Raw genomic sequence first — 22,376 nt, forward strand, 5'->3', positions numbered from 1 at the left:
AGCTATGATTTGTGTTAAACACATTGTTGACCATATGCTCCAGATAAGGTTTTGAGTCATTTAATAATGTGCTCTCCAATTTAGACACGATGTGAGTAAAATGTATTTTGGATGAGTACAAGGTAATGCTAAAAGCATGTGGCTTTCCAGATGTTCCTCCTAAAAAAATTAAACAAAGTCTTATTCACAGCCATTTCGTCCTGCCTTAATCATATTATAGTCTGGGGAAGTTGTTCCTCTCGATGCAGTTAGCTACTGTGTTCACCGTGTCTTTTCCCACTAGTACTAGGCTGTTACAGTTTTAATAGTTGTTTTCTGTAAATCTTTCTATCTCTGTCTCCTTGTGCTGTCCCTTTCCAAGATGCATCAACAGAACTCCCAAAAAATGATAAAAACTTGTGCCAGTAAAGAAACATAAAGAAATGATAATATTGTATTGCTCATTAATTGCCTTGCTGTGGTAATATACAGTATCCCGACTGTTGTATTTATTGTATAGATTTACCTTCCAAAGATATGTTGTTGACAAATAGGAAAACTGGTAGGTTAGGTTGAGAGGGACTAAGATGGCGCAGATAAATCCTAAATCACAAAATTACTTGTGTGTATTGGATATTTTTCGTTGTCCTTTTGAAATAGAAAACGCAAAATGTTTTTGTTGGGGGACGACGACGAGACGACTCATGCTGTGAATGTGGGCCTGTGTGATTTGACAGCAATCAATGCCACTATTTTCAAAGTGAACACTGTGTCAAACAAGCTGGTAAAAAAACCAGTACAAGTCCTTAAGTTTAACAAGGGGCTTGACTGTCTCTGTACGAAGTTTGGTTCAGTTTAATGATGGAATACTGTAGTTACATAGTTAAGAAGGGATGTACACATGAAATCAAACATGGCCGATTGGAGACTGCAAAGAAGCTAATGTAAAATGTAAGCAGCTGTATAAACTGACAACTGCTTCCACAAAAATTAGAGGTTAAAGTGCAATGGATTCCTTGATCTACAGTTAGATAATTGGATTGTAGTACGAGCTGAAGTTATCCAGTATTTAGATATTTTATATGTAAGCAGCCTGGCTTATCCATCTAATTCCCCTTGGGTGATTCAGTAAAACTAGTGCTGAAATTCAAATGTCTTTTTGCAGTGCTTACACGTTTTAGTATAGTTTGGAACTATTTGGTTAGACAATTGAATGAAAAATGAAGTTATTTGGATTGGATTGATTTAAAAAAAAAAAAAAAAAAAAAAACTACATTCCATTACTTTATTTTTTAATAGCTATTGCTCATTATATTGCAAGAATGTAAATAAGCCAATCTGAACATGTCATTTTATGTGGGTGGCTCAGTTTGTAAAATCCAGAGTACCTCCATCTGCTGTGCACCAAGAGCATGATCTGTCCAACCCTGTATTCCCATTGTGAGTGCTCGAAGTAAGCTGTTTATTTTTTGGAGACTCCAGACCCCTATTTTTTTCATTCATGGTCCCCTTAAAAAATAAAACGGTGCCCTAGTCATACACTTAAATAATGTACATCCCTAGCTGAGATGTTGTTGTTCTAAAACAGTAAATAACACTGGACGTGGAGATTTTTTAAAGGCTGCATCACAAAGTATTAACCCACAGTTTTGCCAGTGCTAAAAAACAGTTGGTTTTTTTGTTTTTTTTTTCTTATTAATTTTTGAAAACCAGGTGATTCTCATCTATTGCGCTAATGTAGTAATTAAATGTTAGGAGATGAAATTCTGGTGCCCTTTTGGTGGTAGCAGATGTCTAGCACTGTTTTAGGTAATTGGAAAGTGGATGAGGTGATGCACAGGTGATGCGTTTTGTGTAGCTTTGGCTAGTTGGGGAAATTGAGTCCCCGGTCTCCTGCAGATAAAACACTTATGTATACAATGCCTAACAGGAACATGATAAATTGCAATTAACACTTACTTTTTTTTATTTTTTATAACTGTTTTGAGAGCAGAGCAGCAAAAACAGTTTAAGTTGGAGGAAGAAATCACTGAATATGTGAGATGTGTGAGCTATGCCATCTGCTCAGTTCTAATTGGTATGCATGTCAAACTTTTTCCAACCCATAAATTGTAATTAAAAACTACTACTTTAAATTCACTAATGATAACATAATCCTGAGCTACATGCTTGACTAAAAAGCTAATAATTGCATGTTATGTTTTATTTGTTTAAAATAAAGCATATGGTTTTTCTGTGCCTGTTGACTTTTCATGTTTAATTTGAGAATACTATAGAATGTCTTCATTAAAATCATCCCGTGTACATAAATTAATTGTTGTAGATTTAAATGTAAAAGTACATTATGTAGATGCACGTACTCATACAGTACACTGTACATCAGAATTCTGTTAGTTAGTATAGAGATTGGTAATGTAAGAACTCTGGCATCAGAAGGATACCCAGTATTGTAAAATTCTATGTCTTCTAACTGCTTATACAGTATGTGTTACACATCCTAAGCATACCTTAAGTACAGAGAGATCAGTTACAATCACCGTACAGCAGCTCAGTAATAAATTAGTTCCATTCATTTGTCATCTTATTTCCCAAGCTACAATTAGAGACCCGGTTCAACATCTGAGGATTGTGCGGTGAGATAATTTCTGGCTTTTTCATTGCATCACAAACACTTTCACCGCGTTCACATGCAGTTGAGTGGGAGCAGCATGTGCCTACAGAATGCTTTGTGTGATGGCACACGGCAAAACACAAATTAGTACATATGTAAAATGCAGTGTAAATCAGTTGCACAGTGATGGCTGTTGTTGTGATGGTGAAGGTTTGTCCCCTCTTACGGAATACAAGTGATATTTCTTAACTTTGTACAAGAAGATTTTTCTACTGCGCTGTATTGGTATTTTAGATTTGAGATCTCGTAAATTTGTATTGTCTACTTTAAAATTGAAATAAAGCACAGAGTCATTCAGAGTAAATTATGTTTGTGTAACAAAATGTGCCACGTGATCTTACAGTACATGGTAAATCCCACAATGACTGCACTGTAAACAGTTAACATTTTTAAGACTGTTGCTCTGTCTATATTCAATATATTGTATATTGTAACTATTGCATACAGTGTGAGTAGACTTATCTTTTATGTCTTATCTGTAGCACTGTAAATAATTATTTCCTGTTATTGTGACATGGCTTCATAGCAAATTAATGTTTGTTTTGTAGTGGCTTAGTAATTTTATCATAACAGTAATATGATTATAATTCATAGCACCAAACAGGGAGATGATTGCAAAGTCATGAAAAATTACTACATATGCAATACTCCTTTTTTATTTTTAATTTCCTTTTTTATTTTGGAGGCAATTATCTCCAATTTCATTGTTTGTAAAGTTGTACATTTTTAATGTAGTATGTAAGATGTTTTGGTCAGATCAGTAATATTTAGTTATATGCATTAGGGATGTCACGGTATACCGGTTTTAGGGTAAACCGTGGTATAAACTCCCACGGTTTTGAACCCGCAATCATTTTTCTATACCACGATTACCGAGTTCACGGTATCGGCGCGTTTTTGTATTCACCGTTTGTCCAATGGTGAGCCACACTGGCAATCTGGGGTTTTTGTTTGTGTTTCTGAATGAGCAAGACAGTGATGCAGCAACTGTTTCAACCATTGGCATTTAGCATTTCAACCACTTGACATTAAGCAGTACTATGCAAGGGCAGGCTTTCATGGTTAGCCTAGTAAACATTGCTGATTTAAATGTAAATCTTCATATCTGTAACATGACCGCCTTGCTGTTCCGTTTAACTTAGGTACTGTAATAAAATAAGTATGCAGTCGTTTTGCTGTTAACAGTACACTGACTAGTGAACTTCCTTCTTGTTAAAATACCTTGCTTTAAATGCATTATATATATATATATATATATATATATATATATATATATATATATATATATATATATATATATATTGTTATTTTATTTATATGTTCAATATTCCATTATGTATGATAGATATGTGCAAATTTATTACAATGCCCCCCCTGCCTGTGTAATTTGATTTGCTGTACAATGTATGTCACCTTTTTCATTCGCAAATGGAGATTTCAAAGCCAGACTAGTTCATTAGTGTGGTATAATTAAATACAGACATTCTGGTGTAATATTGTTTTTCAGATTGATGGAAACTTTTTTATTTTCTCAACACGGTTTGTTAGCAAAAATTTAACCACAGCAAAGTAACATTTAAGATTTGTTTTAAAACTTTAAAGTAATTTTTTTTGTTAAAAAATGACTTGACCACCACGGTGTGTTTCTTTAAATAGCTATTTAAAAACGGATTACAAAAAAATGACATTATGCTGAGGTATGACGATCATCGTGGTATATTTTTTGACAGCTACCATACCGTCAATTTTATACAGTGACATCCCTAATATGCATAAAGGTTAAACTAGTACCTTTATATGTTTATGTGTAAACTCACTGCATAGTGGTTGGTTGACACAAAAAGGAAATAATAATAATTATCAGGGTAGGAATAATAATGTATAGCCTAAAGGTATAATATACTAGAATAGTTCTTGATTTAGATTTTTTGATTGAATTATTTATTTGAAATAAATTAGACTTGTCTGTTTTTTATGTTCAATGTATCTGGCCATATATGCAGTGTGTGTGTTTTGTTTTGTTGGAGGAAAAAAAAAAAAACAGTACAGATTAGAACTGCAGAGACTAATTGGAACTGCAGAGTAATCATTGCTTTATTGATTGTGTGATTTTTTTTTTTACAGCAAGAATCAACACAGGCACAGGTGTTTCAGTTATTTTAATCACAGTTCTAACTTGGTTGTTGCATCATTCCATGTTGCAAAGATATTTTGTATATTTTTTTTAACTTAAAAAAAGATGTCCTTGCACCGTGGAAATGAAAGTCAGTGACCCCTTAAGGATACACTGTTGTAATGTAAATCATAAGTAACACCTGATTACACATCACCATGCTAGTGGGAAGTAGTAACTTTTTGCCTAATCCTCTTTTAGAAACATAAACACTGAATTCCATGTGGTTTCAGATAAATAAAATCTAGTAAACCTTTTTTCACTTTGCTGTATTTCCATGATCTTAAAAACAGGTCATGCATTTTGTGCTCCACTTCGGTTTCTTGTTAAACAGAGTTTTCTTGGCAATAATCACAAAACCTGAAATGCAAAAGAACCTAAAAGCTATCTACGATATTACCATAAGTAAAAATAGCCACGGTTAGGTGCTAGGGCATTTAATTATTGCATTATATCTCTGTCTGCAGTACAGTTCACAAAGGGCTTGACTGTCTTTACGAAGTTTTGGTGCAGTTTAACGACAGAATGTTGTAGTTACACAGCTAGGCCACTTGGGGAATCAGACAGCCAATGGAGGGTAAAAACGGCTTAAGAAATACTAAAAGAATCAGAAATTGAATGACAACTGTTTTAGATTAGAAGCCTTATTCAACATCTTCAAAGTTTCATCCAAATGTTTTGTCATTTCATTTTAGTTTTTCTTTTCTTGAGTTGTTAGCTGTATTTGTTACTAATGTGTTTGAGTTACATACAACAAATCATTCTATACTGTAGAGGTTATTAGTAATAAATTGTAATAGTGCTAAATATTGCAGTAGCTGATGGTGTGGCAGTGGCTCTGACCTGAAGTATGCGTAACCACATCAAAAACCTATAATAATACCGTTTGGGATTTAAGTGTGGTCTTGAAAATGGTTTGGGTGTCGGGGCACAATGTGTGCTCTGTTTTTGACATCCATCAGCGTCAAAAGGGTCATTAACTTGCATTTGCAATCCAGGTGATTTATTCAAACCTGGGCACTATTGTCATAGCCCTGACAGCACTATTAATAGAGACACAGCACTAGAGCGTTTTTAAATGCAGTGCAGCTGATGTTGGTCTTGCAGGTAAGGTGGTTTGGCCATGGTTCTTTCTCAATGCAGTCAGTTCTATGATCAGAATGTAATGTAATTCAAACCAGTGTTACAGCTATAGACAGACTCGCTGCAGTAAAGTGTTCCTGATGTGTGAAATTTTTTAGTGTTATAGCAACCAAAAAGAAAAAAAGGTACAGCTGTGACGTGCAAGTTTTGTATAAAAGGGCTGTCCACTATATTTAAATTTCTTATGTGATGTCACAGACATGCATTCAAAGCCATGCCATTTATTCCATTGTTTAAAATATGTACTATGCACCCAATTTGCTGTGCTATTGTAACAGAAAGAATACTCTTGAGATTCACATGTGGCAGGTGAATGTGGAGATGTCTAGTTCATGGTACAGTTGTCAACATTTCAAAGGAATGTATTGTTATCGTCGCCAATTGGAACGTGAGACCCAATTGAAAAAAAGGGTATCGCAAATTAAGCATTGTTGTTTCAAATGATGATTTATAACCAGCCTCTATTGCATAATATTGATTATTTGTGTAATACTAATTATTTGTAAATCTGTTTTTATTGCCAAAATTGTGTCTGATGGTTGTTTTTGTGTTGGTTTTCTTTTTGTAAGTTACCTGTTAATTTCTAAAATGAGATGATCCTCCATAAACGTGAATATAGATGGGTATAAAAGTTTGCTTTTATTGTGCTGCTTTGTTTTGTGCATGTTTCACCTTTTCTTGGATGGAATATTTAATCTCACTCGACATTTTGAACTTTTTTCTCACCCTGTAACATACCCCACTGCGGGGGCTGCGTGCCTCCAGCAGCACACCTACTCCTTCATGTCTGTGGACCAGACCTCTCACTTCTCTTTCATCAATGCAGACAGCTGAGGGTCCTGGTTAGACAAGGCAGATCTATCCAACACATTCATGATATACCTATCCACCATTCACTGTGCTTCTCTTTGGTGTCAGCTGGAGGGGCCGATATCTCTTTGCCATCCAAGGATCAATTATTTTTACTACGTAGCCCTCTATTCGGCTCTCGCAGCAACCCAAGATTTTAACTCCCTCTGAAGACCTGTTGTATTCTACTCACCTGTCACCTGCCACCATCCCCTTCCTCCTGCTTTTCCTCAACAATTAATTTCAACCCCCCCCCCCATCTCTTCTCTAGCTTCGGACTCTCTTCTCCTGGCTCCCTTTGCATGTTTATTTTTTTTTTTCTCTTTCCAGTGTTTGACACCCACTTGAGGGGAGTAAAAGTCACTATTTCCCTTGGAGCTCTGGCAACGCCAACCTCCCTCAGTAAATCTGTTCACTTTCTCCTGCTGTCCTTTTTTTCATTTTCCTGGGGGGGGAGGTGAAGCAAAGCTAACTTCCCAGCCTCCACGAGGGCAGCTCTCTGCAAGTCAATGGGAGACTCTGTCCTTTTTTCTAAGTCACAGGCACATTACTCCCATTTCATCTCCCAAGGTTATTCCTTCACACAGACGTTGCTCCTGTCCCGTGACATTTTGAAGCAACCTGACATATTACATTAAAACTATGTGATTTTATTTGTTTTCCCATCAGAGGATTGAGCAAGAATAAAATCTATGGGTTATTTTCAGAAATTTCATTGCTGTGTATCTATACTTGTTTATATAATGGATAAATAGCCCAACCACTCATTTTACAAAATCTTAAAACAGTGGGAACTTCAATAAATGCAAATGTGAAATTTTATTTACTGGGGTTTTTTTTGTTTTTTTTTAATTTTATATTCCATTGTAAAAACATAAAATAAAATAAAAGCTAATTTCTGTCTCACTGTCACAGTTGGAGTTTGCATGTCTTTATCGCCACATCAGTGGTTTTGTTTTATAGCCAATATGCATCTTGAAAGTCTGGCAAGTTACCGTTGTTGGTGTACTGTATTTGCCTTAGATTACTTCTGTTGTACTGCTATCCCATGTTATAAGTGTTGAAAAAAATATGATAGAGAGGTGGTTTATTTGTGCTAACTGTTTTGGGTATTATGTTGGATCCACATTATACGCTAGGTACTTAGACTATAAGGCTTTAACTGAAAAATAACACATTTGCTTGGCATCTATTGGTATGATATGAATGAGCCGAGTACATTAGTCAGTAGAAATGTATTGTAACATTACCAGTCCTCCAGAGGTGTCTACAATAGAGTCCCAATAGTACTGAAAACACATTTACAGAATTTCTGTAAGAGGATATTTGTCAGTGCAAACCAAAATGAGAACTATGGGGATAAACACATGCCAGCATTATCAACTTCATTGGAATGAATGCTACGATCCAAGCTTTGTTTGTTGTTTGCTTAATTGTAAGATATCATAACATATGTAAAAATGTTTTTCTGACAGCTCTGATGTGGATTAAATGAAACAGTGGAATATTATGTGACAAATTTCACGATATGTGTGGTCTCCTCATTTCAGTCTTATACTCATTTCCTATCTCCACTGGCAGGATGCCACTGACTCCTCAGGGATTCAAGGCATTTTTCATGAGAATAAATCTGCTAAAAGAAACAATAGATGTCTATAATGAGCCCTTTCCAAAAAGATATATTTAGGTAATGACCTCATCATGTTTTATTTTGTGGCTTGTTTATTTTTCCTGTAACACAGCACACACACACTGTATTGATTTTTCATTGTTGTCCATTGCATTGCCCCACCCCCCCCCCCCCCCCCCCAAATTCTGATGTGTATATATTTTTCTGTGACATTGTCCAGGGTGCACATGGTAATACAAAAAACAGATGCAAACTTTTTCCAAGACCTTTTCTATATGTTGCTGCACTACAACTGTCACAAAAAGCTCATACAACTATCACTGTGGTTTTAATTTAAAAAAAAATAACCTTAGTGTGATTGAGTCTGTTTATTTACACTATATAAACCAGTTTTTGTCTTGACTTATTGAACAGTGTAATCCTGCCTACTGTACTGTAAGCACCACCAAATGGTGAAAACTGCAGAATGAATTTTGCTGGGTTTGATTGGATGGATTTTTTATTTTAAGTGGCCACTTGTATACATTCTGCAGTATATACCCTTCCAATTTTCTGTGTACAGATCGTGGTGATCTACTTTTTCATGATGGCTGTAATTGTATACACGCTTGCCACTGAGTGAATGCACATGTAATTGCCATTCACCTAATATATAAATCCAGTTTGATTCCAGGTATTGTGTTTCGATATGGATACATTATCTCTGTGCATCTAAAGCTTAAGAATATGGTTTATCCCTAACTCCCATACAGATGTCTACTAAATATAATTCCATTGAAGACTGAAAGACACGTATGTCTGACAGTGATATATTTCATCAATAAAAACCTTACATTTTTTATCTTCATTTTATTGAAAAACCTATTTTTCCAGCCCTTGTTTTGGTTGTACATATGCTAATGGAGGTAAGCTCATTATTTGCAGTGTGGAGCTGCTTGTCAATGAACCTTCATTAACACTTTTATCTCGGGCTGACATTTCTTATAATTTTTAGAATCATTCAGCATGTCGCCATGGCAACTTCAATCACTCTTGACTCTTGAAGCAAGTGTAGTAATAAATGCAGCTTCCAACGTTTACCCATTATTAGCATGGCTACATTTATTTAGGCCATAGAGAGACTTGGGGATAATGAGCAATTTTAAAGTATTGTGTGCGTCCCAGGCATGCGAATGTTGATTACTTCCATACCACAAATAATTAATATTGACATTGGCTTAACAATACTTCCAAAGTTTGTTACATTTTTTAAAACGGATTGGTTAATGCCAGAGAATATACCACTATAACAGTACACCAGTAGGTAGAAATAGAGAAAACCAAACTACAGTATTGTGGCAAAGTGATTTATTGTGTACAGGTGCAGGAGTGATGCAGTGCGTAATTAACAGACAGAGAGGTTTGTAATCCAATTGGAATTTTTTTATTTTATAATCCAGGTCTGGTGACCAAATAACAATCCTCAGCAATACACAACGTGTAGTGCATGGAGTAAATACTAACAGGGTTGCAGTCCCAAACAATTAACACAAATATTCGTCCCACAATATACTAACATGGTCACCAGTCCTGGGTGCATGCAGTAGTGCTCATGGTGGGTGATACAGGTTTATATGTGACAATAATGCAGTGCTGTTCCGGGTTTTGTGCTGGCCCTTGGCGACAGCTCCAGAATGTGTTAGCCATCTAATAATAACAAAAAAGAATAATTATAGACAAACACTTTTGATACTGTATATCACTGGTTCTCTCACGGGTCCTTTCAGGTTCAACTTGTAAACCAAAGTGAAGGAACAGATTGCGTCTCTCCATCCCCTTTTATGCCGTCACACATGACCCCTTGGTAAACGAGTGCAGCCGCCCCTGCAATCCACAACTGCCACATCGTTTCCCTTCCGGGTCGATGAGTTAATGCACCAGAGTTCTGCCCCCTTTCCATCTGGCCGACTTCCCTTGAACCCTAGGAAAGAACTCTTGGGCCAGCCCGTCCAAGGTATTCTGTTCTCGCTGGTTAGAGCCCTCACAGGTCGGGAGGGAGATTTACTACCAAGAATCATTGTGTTTCTGTTACAAGTATAAATACTGCTACTGTTTGACAAATTGTCCTGCAGAAAATGCATTTTTTGGTGGTTTTGTTACAGTTGTTTAATAGGTTGTCTAAGTTTGTCAATCTATGCTGTTTCAAATTGCACAAAGGAAGATTTTTTCTCTTTTAACAGCATAGTCTAAAATGCATTTATTTTCATTCTGACACTCATTATAATTTATATGCTGGCACCATTCCACATGTCACCCAAAAGTTTTTTTTTCCACCAATATTTCGGTTTAATCTTTTTAATTTTTTTTTATTGATAATTGATACAGGTAAAAATGAAATACAGCTGCATTTTTTACTGCGTTTTTTAGGCCCTTAATGTGAAACTCAAAACTCCACAATAGCATCATGAAACTGGAGGCATTCTATAGGGAATCAATCTAAACTTCATTTGAATGACACTATCTGCCTGCAGGGAGGTGATAGAATGTGCAGTATTACACAATAAACAAAGGTTCTCCATGCCAAGTGGAATGTCATAATCTGAAGAATTAATTTGGAAAGAAAACTTTCAAAGACATTGAGACTTCTGGTGATCCTGGTTCCTTGGTGTGTTGGGAAATACTTGCTGTTGTACCTAATGCAATAGGTACTTGGTGTAAACCATGTAAAATATGTTTTAATTTAAGCAGTTGTGGTAGCCAGTTAAAACGGTTTATATGTTGTTTTTGTTAAAGGGCTTTTGTTGGTCCAACATGGAATGAGCTTGCCTACCAATTTTATTACTGTGGTGTTGGATGAACAAAAATATGTTGGTGTCTAATAAGAGCTTTTGAATGGGAGCAAAGCAGAAATAGCATACTGACAAATAAAAACATATATCACTGTATACAGGATGAGGAAAAAGCTTCAGAACATTTTCCACTTTTACTGTGTAACTGCATCTTTTGACTCTCGGCCACAAATGGAAACACATCATTTTGAGATGTCGATATTGTCCAACTTACTTAATAACAAACCAGTCTGAAAGTTTTACAAAATAGCTTTAATGAGAAAATAACAGGCTTACAGTAATATGGTGACCCTTTTGTTGTAATATATGACCATGCAACAAACCGTGCATGTACTGTATACCTGGATCACCATGATTAAATATTGCTGTTTCCTCAAAGCATTTTCGAGCACTAAACTTTCTTTTTGCAAGTTGTAAATATTGACGGTGTTTAGCAAAAATGTTTGAAAGATTGTGGATCAGTAATGATTGCTGTCAGGAATGGCTTTGGTTTCTGAGAGCTTTGTGTTTTTATTGGTAGTCAAATCATATTCAAACTTTGCATAGTTTTGACTGAACAGTGATTCCACTGATAAACCTATGCACATCCCATCTTTTTTTTAGGCACAACACATACTGAGCAACAATTACTCAACGTACCGTGAGGTCAAGTAATTGAGGTACAGAGGCTGATTTTGTATATATGACATTATGACCACCATGCCTGTAACACATGTTGGGTATAAATCTTTATGACTAGTTTTATATCAGAATGATGGTTTGGCATAATTGTTCATTTGAATTATTCAGGCATTAAAGAGCACTTAAAGCCTAGGCTCAGGTTTAAGAAGATTGGCCCACAGTGTTGACAAGGAAACAAATGATGTGCGTGCTGAGAATGTTAAATGGAGAGAGAGAATTTTAATTCAGCTGTCTGCTTGTCACAGTGTAGGTGTAACCAAATAAATACCTCCAATTAAACCCAGTGAATGTGTGTTATTGTGCTTCAAAACAGGGTGTTTTCTTGTAAATATAGCTAATTAGGATTGTGCAACATTACTGTTAAATGGTCACCTGTCGACTTTCCAGAAAGAGTAAAAGACATAACAGTTGCCTACTCTGACAGCTGCCCTTCCTGCTGCAAAATCATGTATACCCAATTTTATTCCTGGTGATGCATTTAAAAAATCCCATTGTGTCTAGCAAATGAGGTAAGGCATTATTAGGTTGGTGGGAAATAGTCAAAGTGCTGTCAGCTGATGTGTTTAATTTATTCATAATTTATGCATAACAGTTATGACTGTCCCAAAACAAAACTGAACTGAAACAGACGTTTGCATAAAATTCCAAACCAAACGACACCATCACTAACAATAGAGAAAAACAAAACTGCATTCTTATGTACAATGAAAAGGCTTTGGCAGTTTTGTCACACACTGTGCTGCATACTGATGATTCATTTTAACATCCCTTAAACATTTTAATATAGTAACAAATCAAAAGTTATGACAAGACTCGCTGGATTGATTCTATCGGCCCTCAGTAGGGATAACCGTGGCTTCATACTTTGTCTGGTATTGCAGATGTCTATGGCTGTTTCCATACGCAAGCACTCAGCATGCCAGCTCTACTTAAACTGTTAAAAATCCCAAGAAGTGAAAAACTGAAGCTGAAATTCTGTCGCGTCTCTTCAATTACTCAGCATAGACTTCATAAAAAACAAAAATATTGAAAGAAAATAAATTGTCAGTTGATTTCCTGATTCATTGTGAACCTGGGATACAACTGGGCAAAGCTGCACAGCAAGCAAAGTGGATGCTGCAGAAGCTGCTTCAAATTAAATGCTACTATGCATGGGTCAGTTTATTTTTTTTTATTTTAAACAGTTTCTGCTTTTTTTATACATTTTAATTTTTTTAAACCAATAACATTTATTAGTTTAAGATAAATGCTATTTGTTAAACAGTCAAAATCATAAAATAAAAAATAGCTTTGCCAACATGTAGTTGACACAGATTTTCATAGTAGGAATTCTGCCTTACAAGCTGACAATGATGGAAGCAGTAGTTACGTTATGAGATGGAAAATAGGTGCAAATTGAGAGAGGATGCTCTGGCAGCAAGCAAGAGCAGCAGACCACTCAACAGCTTAATCTCAGCCCCGGGTGCGCTTCACAGTAAAGAATAACCCCTTCTCCATGATTGTGCTTATGTGTTGGGCATTCTGTTTAGTCCCAAAGGATAAATTGTTTGTTGTAAGAGCGTAGGATATTTAAAAATCTTAAGTGACAAAGCTGACCCTATACTTCTGCCTTGTCTCTAGAAATCTTTTTAATAAAGCTTGTGTTGAAAATTCTGGGTTCAATTCCATTTATGATTGTGCCTTGTTTCTATTGCAGGGAAAACATGTTTCTGACATTCTTGAATTTAACGGCGTCGGTGGCCTGTTCCCTTACTTTGAAACAAAGCTTTCCGTAATATGCCCGGTTGCATTGACTTCATGCTTTTAAGCTAGTACTGTAGGCTCCTATTTTATCAAATTAACAATCCGAAACTAATTTTATTTTTTGTTTATTTTTTATGATCCAATATGGTTCCAGGAGACTGGTCAAGTTTGGACATAAGTTTGTTACATGCCTCTACTAGATAGAACAGTATGTTGATCCTACTTGGTAAACAAAAACTGACACATGATCCCATACACTTGACTGTATGAATCTGGCAATTTCATTTTTGAAACCCATTGAAATCTGGTGCTGTAGTGTAACATATTGTAGTACACGCTAAACATCTATGACCGCTTGTGTGGGAACCCTTACGGATATGATCTCTGGATTAAAATACTGTAGTGTGCTACAAACTGACTTTTTTTTTTTTTTTTTTTGTACTGTCTGGATTATGCTTATATATATATATATATATATATATATATATATATATATATATATATATATAATAAAACATGTCCCATGGTACCAATTCTTGAGGTAAGACAGGTGCTGTCAGCAGTATCCATAGGGACAATGTGGAGTTCTGCAGTAAATCCAGCTGAGCACTGCAACAATAAAGTGTCCTCACAGTGATCCTATAACGGGGTTTCTTTTATAGCCCACATATTGCAGATTAAACTATTAGAAAATGTTGGAGATTTAAGGTTTCCGTTTCCACAAGTAGTAGAGCATTGGAGAGAAACATGAAAAGGGAATCGCTTAAGGAGCGTGTGATTAAATGTTTCACCCCCCCCCTCCCCGCCCAAACGTAATCAAAGGTACAGTAGAAGCTTAGACCATATCACTACCGTACACAAGCTGCTAATCTTTCGTTTTCAGCAGTACAGCTGAAGTACTTTCCATTCTGGGGGATCTTGTCCTAATTTGATGCATGCATGGAGGCTTCATACAATTTGCAGATTCATCTCTAGTTCCTTGGATTAGTCTTCTGACAGCTTTCCAGGCGTTTCATATTCCTTTCATGTGACTTTATTACAAAAATCAGATTTGCCTTATTGCTGCCAGCAGTCAGCCTGGTCGCTACTATCTCTTGCAATAGTGTTTACAGCAGCAGTGCATAGCAGCATTTTATTTATTGTAAATGTGTTTTTTTTTTTTTTTTTTTTTTTTTTAAACCACAGTATATAACATTTTATAGGGGGTACAGACATGCTGTGGCTTTATACTGGTTTGTATTTGCGGAAATGTGTGTCCCACAGTGGTATCTACCAGAAATTAAGAACAGTTTGCTGTTGAAAATGTTTCTTTGAACAGCATACTATTGTTGCAAAACCTGTGATTTATTCATTATTATTTTTTTTTATTTTTTTTTTACAGTAACGGCACTGCTAGCAAGATGAATGGAGCACTAGAGCACTCAGACCAGCCAGAGCCAGACGCCATTAAAATGTTTGTTGGACAGATCCCTCGCTCATGGTCAGAAAAGGAGCTAAAGGAGTTGTTTGAACCATATGGTGCAGTCTACCAGATTAATATCCTCCGAGACAGGAGTCAGAATCCTCCCCAGAGTAAAGGTAAAGGCATGTATTGATTTTTTTATTTTCATATTGTATGTCTTTTTATGTTTTAAGAGGGGCCTGTCCTCATACCTAGGGTAGTTTTATTTGAATTTAATAAGGTGTATTAACCCAGAGCCCTAGGGGTCGACAATCTGCTGTTCCTTTAGTAGTGTACTTGTATTGTCATAAAACACTAAAACTTAGTGTTGGTAAATTGTATTCTTCAATGCAAGATTAATTTCCTTAGCAGGACTTCAGCTGCAACTTCCTTCCACCAAAATTTAAGATAGGACATAACTGCAATATTCATCTTTTTACCCAGAAGTTGCCAGTTCTGTTTCATCCCTGACTTAAAAGTGAACATAAATTCTGTTCCACCTAATACCATCAATCGTTAATGTGCCTATGTGAAGGTTTGTTTCACATACAGGCACCTGTGAATAGATATAACCACAAAGACAACAGTCATTATTTGTATAAGACTACATTGCATGTCAAGTAAACTCTCATGGCAAAGAAAAAAAGTTCCTTAAACTTCTTACATGTACTTTCTTTGAAAGATAATAACCTTCATAACCTACATGCTTCTGTAAACAAGAACATAACATTACATCCTTTATTGCAGTTACTTACAATGACTGGGCTAATGTAAAGAATACAAATAAATTATAGATTGTACTGAAGGATTGCAGAAATTCTCTTCAAACAAATAGGTTTTTCAGAATTTATTTATAAATTCATATAATGCAGTGCGAACCGTGTTTAAAAGGCTTGTACTGTTTAATTCTCTGTTTTATGTGTTTATTTGTCACTGCAATATTTGCAAGCTGCAAAGCCGAGGTTGTTGCTCTGTCATTCCAAGGCTCTGTTGTTTTTCCACATTCAAATATTTGTCCAACAGTTGTTAAAAACCTGTCTATGATAAGCCAGGAAAACATTAAACTGCAAACTTCAGTTTTACTGTGATCCTTTTTTCTACACCTGCCCAGCTGCCTGTATTGTTGTCATCTTGGAGTCATTTCATATATTTTAAGCATGTGATCTGCCAAACTGCACAGAATGCTGGCAGCTGCACCAATAATAATAACTGACTCCTCACTCCCTAAATTGTTCCAAGAAGCTGTGGTGTTATTTGAGTATGCTAGATGAAGTCATACAAGACAAAAAAATCAAACTCTGGGTAGAATTCAATTTAGTCTGTTTCTAATATAATTATATAAAACTAGGGCTGTGTTCAAAGGTTTGTTTGCTAACCAGGAATTCAAAGGTAGTTCTAAACCTTCGAAGGTTCGTCAGGCAGCATTCACACACTGGGTTTTTGGTTTTTTTTTTTCTCACTCTGTTAACAGAAACCATGTGACAATGTGTACTATGCTAAAGCCGGGTGGGGGGGGGGGGGGGGGGGGGGGGGGGGCGGGGGGGGGGGGAGCGGGTGGGGGGGGGGGGGGGGGGGGGTAACTGTAGCAGTTGTATTGCTTCAGTATAGTATGTACTGAATACCTAGTGTACAAGACATTGTATGAGAAGTGCTATGGTAGAATATGTATGAAACATACCAAATGTACGCTAACACCAATCATTAAAATTTTGAAAACTGAGTACTGTCATCGCACCCACCCCCCACCCCCCCCTCCAGCTCGTGTTATCCAGAGGCAAAACTTTTTAATTTCTTCAGTCGCCATCTTGACAGCAATGAATTGTCTACCATAAGCTGTATTGAAAGAAATGTCTCAAAACCCCTCTGCTGTTTGGGATTTTTTTTGTTAAATGCCCAGACAACCAAAAAAAAAAAGTTGAATGCATGCAAACTGTGCATACGACTGTTGATGTGTCATGGTGGCACAACCAATCGCCACGATCACTTGACAAGCGTAAGTTCATATTATTGTTATTATTATTATTATTATTGTTATTATTAAGATTTTTATTAGTGGTAGTATTAAAGTAGTAAAATGTCACTGTGACTGATAACCTGCTTGGAACGGTGAGTGTTAAATAAAGTTTTGTTTTGTCTGTCCGCTGCAGTTGGTGCAGCAGCAATGCAAGCTTACTGTGTATATCGCAAGCAGCATTGATTTAGGTGTACATAAACAACCTGTATTTTTGTTTGTATTTAAAATATAAAAACATTATATAATGTATTTTTAAACTACATCTGAATCTGTTGTATTCCATTTAATGGATTACCTGTAAGATATGATTTGCAATCAAATATAAACTAGTAGCTATGGTGACGTCACCAGTACTTTATACAAATTAGTCCCATTGTAGGTTCGAACGTTCGTTTGGTAATGTGTTCGGGACCTTCGAAGGTCAAAATGTACAGCCCTATATAAAACCAAAACTCAAAGCAGATGGATTATGGCAAGCCAAATTTATCATTTTAGAGATATCTCAAATTAATTTATAGATTTATCCAAATATTTAGCTATCTGTAAATCAATTAGATATGTCTAAAAATTAAATAGTTATCTCACATTGATTTACTGATGTCTTTAAATGATATGTAGACATTTGTAAATCATGTGGATTTTGTTAGCATGGTACGCCAAACTGTCATTTTAGAGATATCTTAATGATTTACAAATATCTTTTAAATTACTTAAAGATATATTTTATAAATTTATGATTTATTTAATGATAGATTAAATTGCATTTTAAGATGTCTCTAAATAACAATGATGCTTAGCATACGGATGCCTACGGATCAAAAGATTATCCACTTTACATAATATTATTTTAGTCCTTGGTGCAATGTCTTCGAAGTATTACATATTTTGGAGTAAAAAAGATTTGTGGTTTAAACATACATTGTTTCTTGGTACAAAGAACGATTAGCTGACCACTACGACCCTATATATATATATATATAATATATATATATATATATATATATATATATATATATATATATATATATATATATATAGATAGATAGATATATAGTACTGTGCAGAAGTTTTAGGCAGGTGTGAAAAAATGCTGTAAAGTAAGAATGCTTTCAAAAATAGACATGTTAATAGTTTATAATTATCAATTAACAAAATGCAAAGTGAGTGAACAGAAGACAAATCTACATCAAATCAATATTTGGTGTGACCACCCTTTGCCTTCAAAACAGCATCAATTCTTCTAGGTACACTTGCACACAGTTTTTGAAGGAACTCGGCAGGTAGGTTGGCCCAAACATCTTGGAGAACTAACCACAGTTCTTCTGTGGATTTAGGCAGCCTCAGTTGCTTCTCTCTCTTCATGTAATCCCAGACAGACTCGATGATGTTGAGATCAGGGCTCTGTGGGGGCCATACCATCACTTCCAGGACTCCTTGTTCTTCTTCACGCTGAAGAGAGTTCTTAATGACTTTTGCTGTATGTTTGGGGTCATTGTCATGCTGCAGAATAAATTTGGGGCCAATCAGATGCCTTCCTGATGGTATTGCATGATGGATAAGTATCTGCCTGTACTTCTCAGCATTGAGGAGACCATTAATTCTGACCAAATCCCCAACTCCATTTGCAGAAATGCAGCCCCAAACTTGCAAGGAACCTCCACCATGCTTCACTGTTGCCTGCAGACACTCATTCGTGTACCGCTGTCCAGCCCTTCGGCGAACAAACTGCCTTCTGCTACAGCCAAATATTTCAAATTTTGACTCATCAGTCCAGAACACCTGCTGCCATTTTTCTGCACCCCAGTCCCTGTGTTTTCGTGCATAGTTGAGTCTCTTGGCCTTGTTTCCACGTCAGAGGTATGGCTTTTTGGCCGCATGTCTTCCATGAAGGCCACTTCTGACCAGACTTCTCCAGACAGTAGATGGGTGTACCAGGGTCCCACTGTTTTCTGCCAATTCTGAGCTGATGGCATTGCTGGACATCTTCCAATTACGAAGGGAAGTAAGCATGATGTGTCTTTCATCTGCTGCAGTAAGTTTCCTTGGCCGACCACTGCGTCTACGGTCCTCAACGTTGCCCGTTTCTTTGTGCTTCTTCAAAAGAGCTTGGACAGCACATCTGGAAACCCCTGTCTACCTTGAAATTTCTGCCTGGGAGAGACCTTGCTGATGCAGTATAACTACCTTGTGTCTTGTTGCTGTGCTCAGTCTTGCCATGGTGTGTGACTTTTGACAGTAAACTGTCTTCAGCAACCTCACCTTGTTAGCTGAGTATGGCTGTTCCTCACCCAGTTTTATTCCTCCTACACAGCTGTTTTTGTTTCAGTTACTGATTGTGTTTCAACCTACATATTGAATTGTTGATCATTAGCACCTGTTTGCTATAATTGCTGAATCGTACACCTGACTATCTGCCTACAAAATCCCTGACTTTGTGCAAGTGTACCTAGAAGAATTGATGCTGTTTTGAAGGCAAAGGGTGGTCACACCAAATATGGATTTGATTTAGATTTTTCTTCTATTCACTCACTTTGCATTTTGTTAATTGATAAATATAAACTATTAACATGTCTATTTTTGAAAGCATTCTTACTTTACAGCATTTTTTCACACCTGCCTAAAACTTTTGCACAGTACTGTATATACAGTGGCTTGCAAAATTATTCAGACCCCTGACCAATTCTCTCATATTACTGAATTACAAATGGTACACTGAAATTTCGTTCTGTTCGGTATTTTATTTTTAAACACTAACATAAACTCAAAATCAATTATTGTAAGGTGACATTGGTTTTATGTTGGGAAATATTTTTAAGAAAAATAAAAAACTGAAATATCTTGCTTGCATAAGTATTCAACCCCCACACATTAATATTTGGTAGATCCACCTTTCGCTGCAATAACAGCTTTAAGTCTTTTGGGGTAAGTATGTACCAGCTTTGCACACAGTGTCAGAGTGATTTTGGCCCATTCTTCTTGGCAGATTTTCTCCAGGTTGTTCAGGTTGGTTGGTCGACGCTTGTGGACCGCAATTTTCAAATAGTGCCATAGATTCTCAATAGGATTGAGATCAGGACTTTGACTGGGCCACTGTAGCACATTCACCTTTTTGTTCTTCAGCCACTCCAATGTTGCTTTGGCCTTGTGCTTGGGATCATTGTCCTGCTGAAAGGTGAATTTCCTCCCAAGCTTCAGTTTTTTAGCAGACTGAAACAGATTCTCTTGCAGCAATTTCCTGTATTTTGCTCCATCCATTCTTCCTTCAATTGTAACAAGATGCCCAGTCCCTGCTGATGAGAAGCATCCCCACAGCATGATGCTGCCACCACCTTACTTCACTGTAGGGATGGTGTGTCTTGAGGCATGGGCAGTGTTAGGTTTGCGCCACACATAGCACTTTGAGTTTTGGCCAAAAAGCTCTATCTTGGTCTCATCTGCCAACAAAACCTTTTCCCACATTGCAGCTGGGTCACTCTCATGCTTTCTGGCAAACTCCAGACGTGCTTTCAGATGGTACTTTTTGAGTAACGGCTTCTTTCTTGCCACCCTCCCATACAGGCCAGTGTTATGCAGAGCTCTTGATATGGTTGACTGGTGCACCATTACTCCACTCCCAGCCACTGAACTCTGTAGCTCCTTCAAAGTGATTGTTAGCCTCTCTGTGGCTTCTCTCACAAGTCTCCTTCTTGTTTGAGCACTGAGTTTTGAGGGACAGCCTTTTATTGGCAGTGCCTGGGTGGTGTAATGCAGCTTCCACTTCCTGATTATTGATCCAACTGTGCTCACTGGGATATCCAAACACTTAGATATTATTTTGTACCCTTTCCCTAGTCTATGCATTTGTATTACTTTATCTCTAACTTCTGTAGAATGCTCTTTGGTCTTCATTTTCCTTCAGATTCACAGCCTTACCAATGATCCTTCAACAGTGGGGTTTTTATCCAGAAAATGTGACAGCAACTTTAATGGTCACAGGTGGAAGCCAATGGTTAGGTAATTGTGTCCACGTTAGGGCAGTTTTTTTCATCGGTGCAAACTGGGAGCTTCCACAGCACAGGGGTTGAATACTTATGCAAGCAAGATATTTCAGTTTTTTATTTTTCTTAAAAATATTTCCCAACATAAAACCAATGTCACCTTACAATAATTGATTCTGAGTTTCAGTGTTTAAAAATAAAATATCAAACAGAATTAAATTTCAATGTACCATTTGTAATTCAGTAATATGAGAGAATTGGTCAGGGGTCTGAATACTTTTGCAAGGCACTGTGTGTGTGTGTGTGTGTGTGTGTGTGTGTGTGTGTGTGTGTGTGTGTGTGTGTGTGTGTGTGTGTGTATATAATATATATATATATATATATATATATATATATATATATATATATATATATTTAATAAAATGCCATTCTCACTCAGATGACGAAGTATCTCTTAAATCAATAGCGAATACAAAAAAGAAAAAGAGAGGTTAATCAGAAGTGTGTCTCAGCCTGGTGAAAAAAAAGTAATATTGCAGCTTTAATCACAGGTTAAACCTAAATGCTTTTTAAGGGGTCCATTTTAAAAACATTAGATGATTTAACTTAAGTTTTTCTTGGTAAATTATTTTAAATACCAGTAACAATCTTTTTTAAAAAAAAAAAAAAAAACATAATTTGGATTTCATCATTTTTGGATTAAATATAGAGCAATAGCTTTCTAAGATTTATTTTGTTTCAGATGTTGAATAAAGTGGATTTGACATTTGGGTACAAGTTTGCTGGACCTAAGGCCTAATTACTGATTTGTATGGATTGAATTTCTTAGCTCTGGTGTCTAGTACTGAGTTCACCATTTTGAATTTCCTGTTTCTTGGATGCCAATATGTATTTCACCTTATTAAAACTGTTGGCTCTAATATGCAGTAACTAAGTTCTCCATCTCCTCTTTGCTGGCTGGATAATTGTAGTATGAAATCCACACCCCTCTCCCCCTCCTCTTGGAACTTAAACCTTTTAACTTTGAAGGTTTCGGATAAAAAAAATAAATAAAAATGGACATTTGAAGGTTTATATCATCAGGTGTTTTATATACAGTGTCCCCTTCATATAAGGTGGCCCATTAACCAGGAAATGTTTATAAATCCACACCCCTCTCCCCCTCCTCTTGGAACTTAAACCTTTTAACTTTGAAGGTTTCGGATAAAAAAAAAAAATAAAAATGGACATTTGAAGGTTTATATCAT

The 22,376-nt window shown here is 36.4% G+C and overlaps 1 protein-coding gene across 15 annotated transcripts in view; it reads left to right on the forward strand.

Annotated features, from left to right (window-relative positions):
• The window catches only part of LOC121318265 (CUGBP Elav-like family member 2), a 178,185-nt gene that overhangs the window by 96,698 nt on the left and 59,111 nt on the right, over nt 1-22,376 (forward strand). For 10 of the 15 annotated variants that reach the window (XM_041254750.1, XM_041254755.1, XM_041254745.1 and 7 more), the window contains one exon: nt 15,079-15,281. In XM_041254750.1, the coding sequence (XP_041110684.1) occupies nt 15,079-15,281 (203 nt within the window). The remainder of the gene's footprint in view (nt 1-15,078; nt 15,282-22,376) is intronic. The other 5 variants (XM_041254748.1, XM_041254757.1, XM_041254746.1 and 2 more) reach the window with 1 other exon arrangement.

This window comes from Polyodon spathula, chromosome 7 (assembly GCF_017654505.1).
Source record: "Polyodon spathula isolate WHYD16114869_AA chromosome 7, ASM1765450v1, whole genome shotgun sequence".
In the NCBI taxonomy this organism is placed as follows: Eukaryota; Metazoa; Chordata; class Actinopteri; order Acipenseriformes; family Polyodontidae; genus Polyodon; species Polyodon spathula.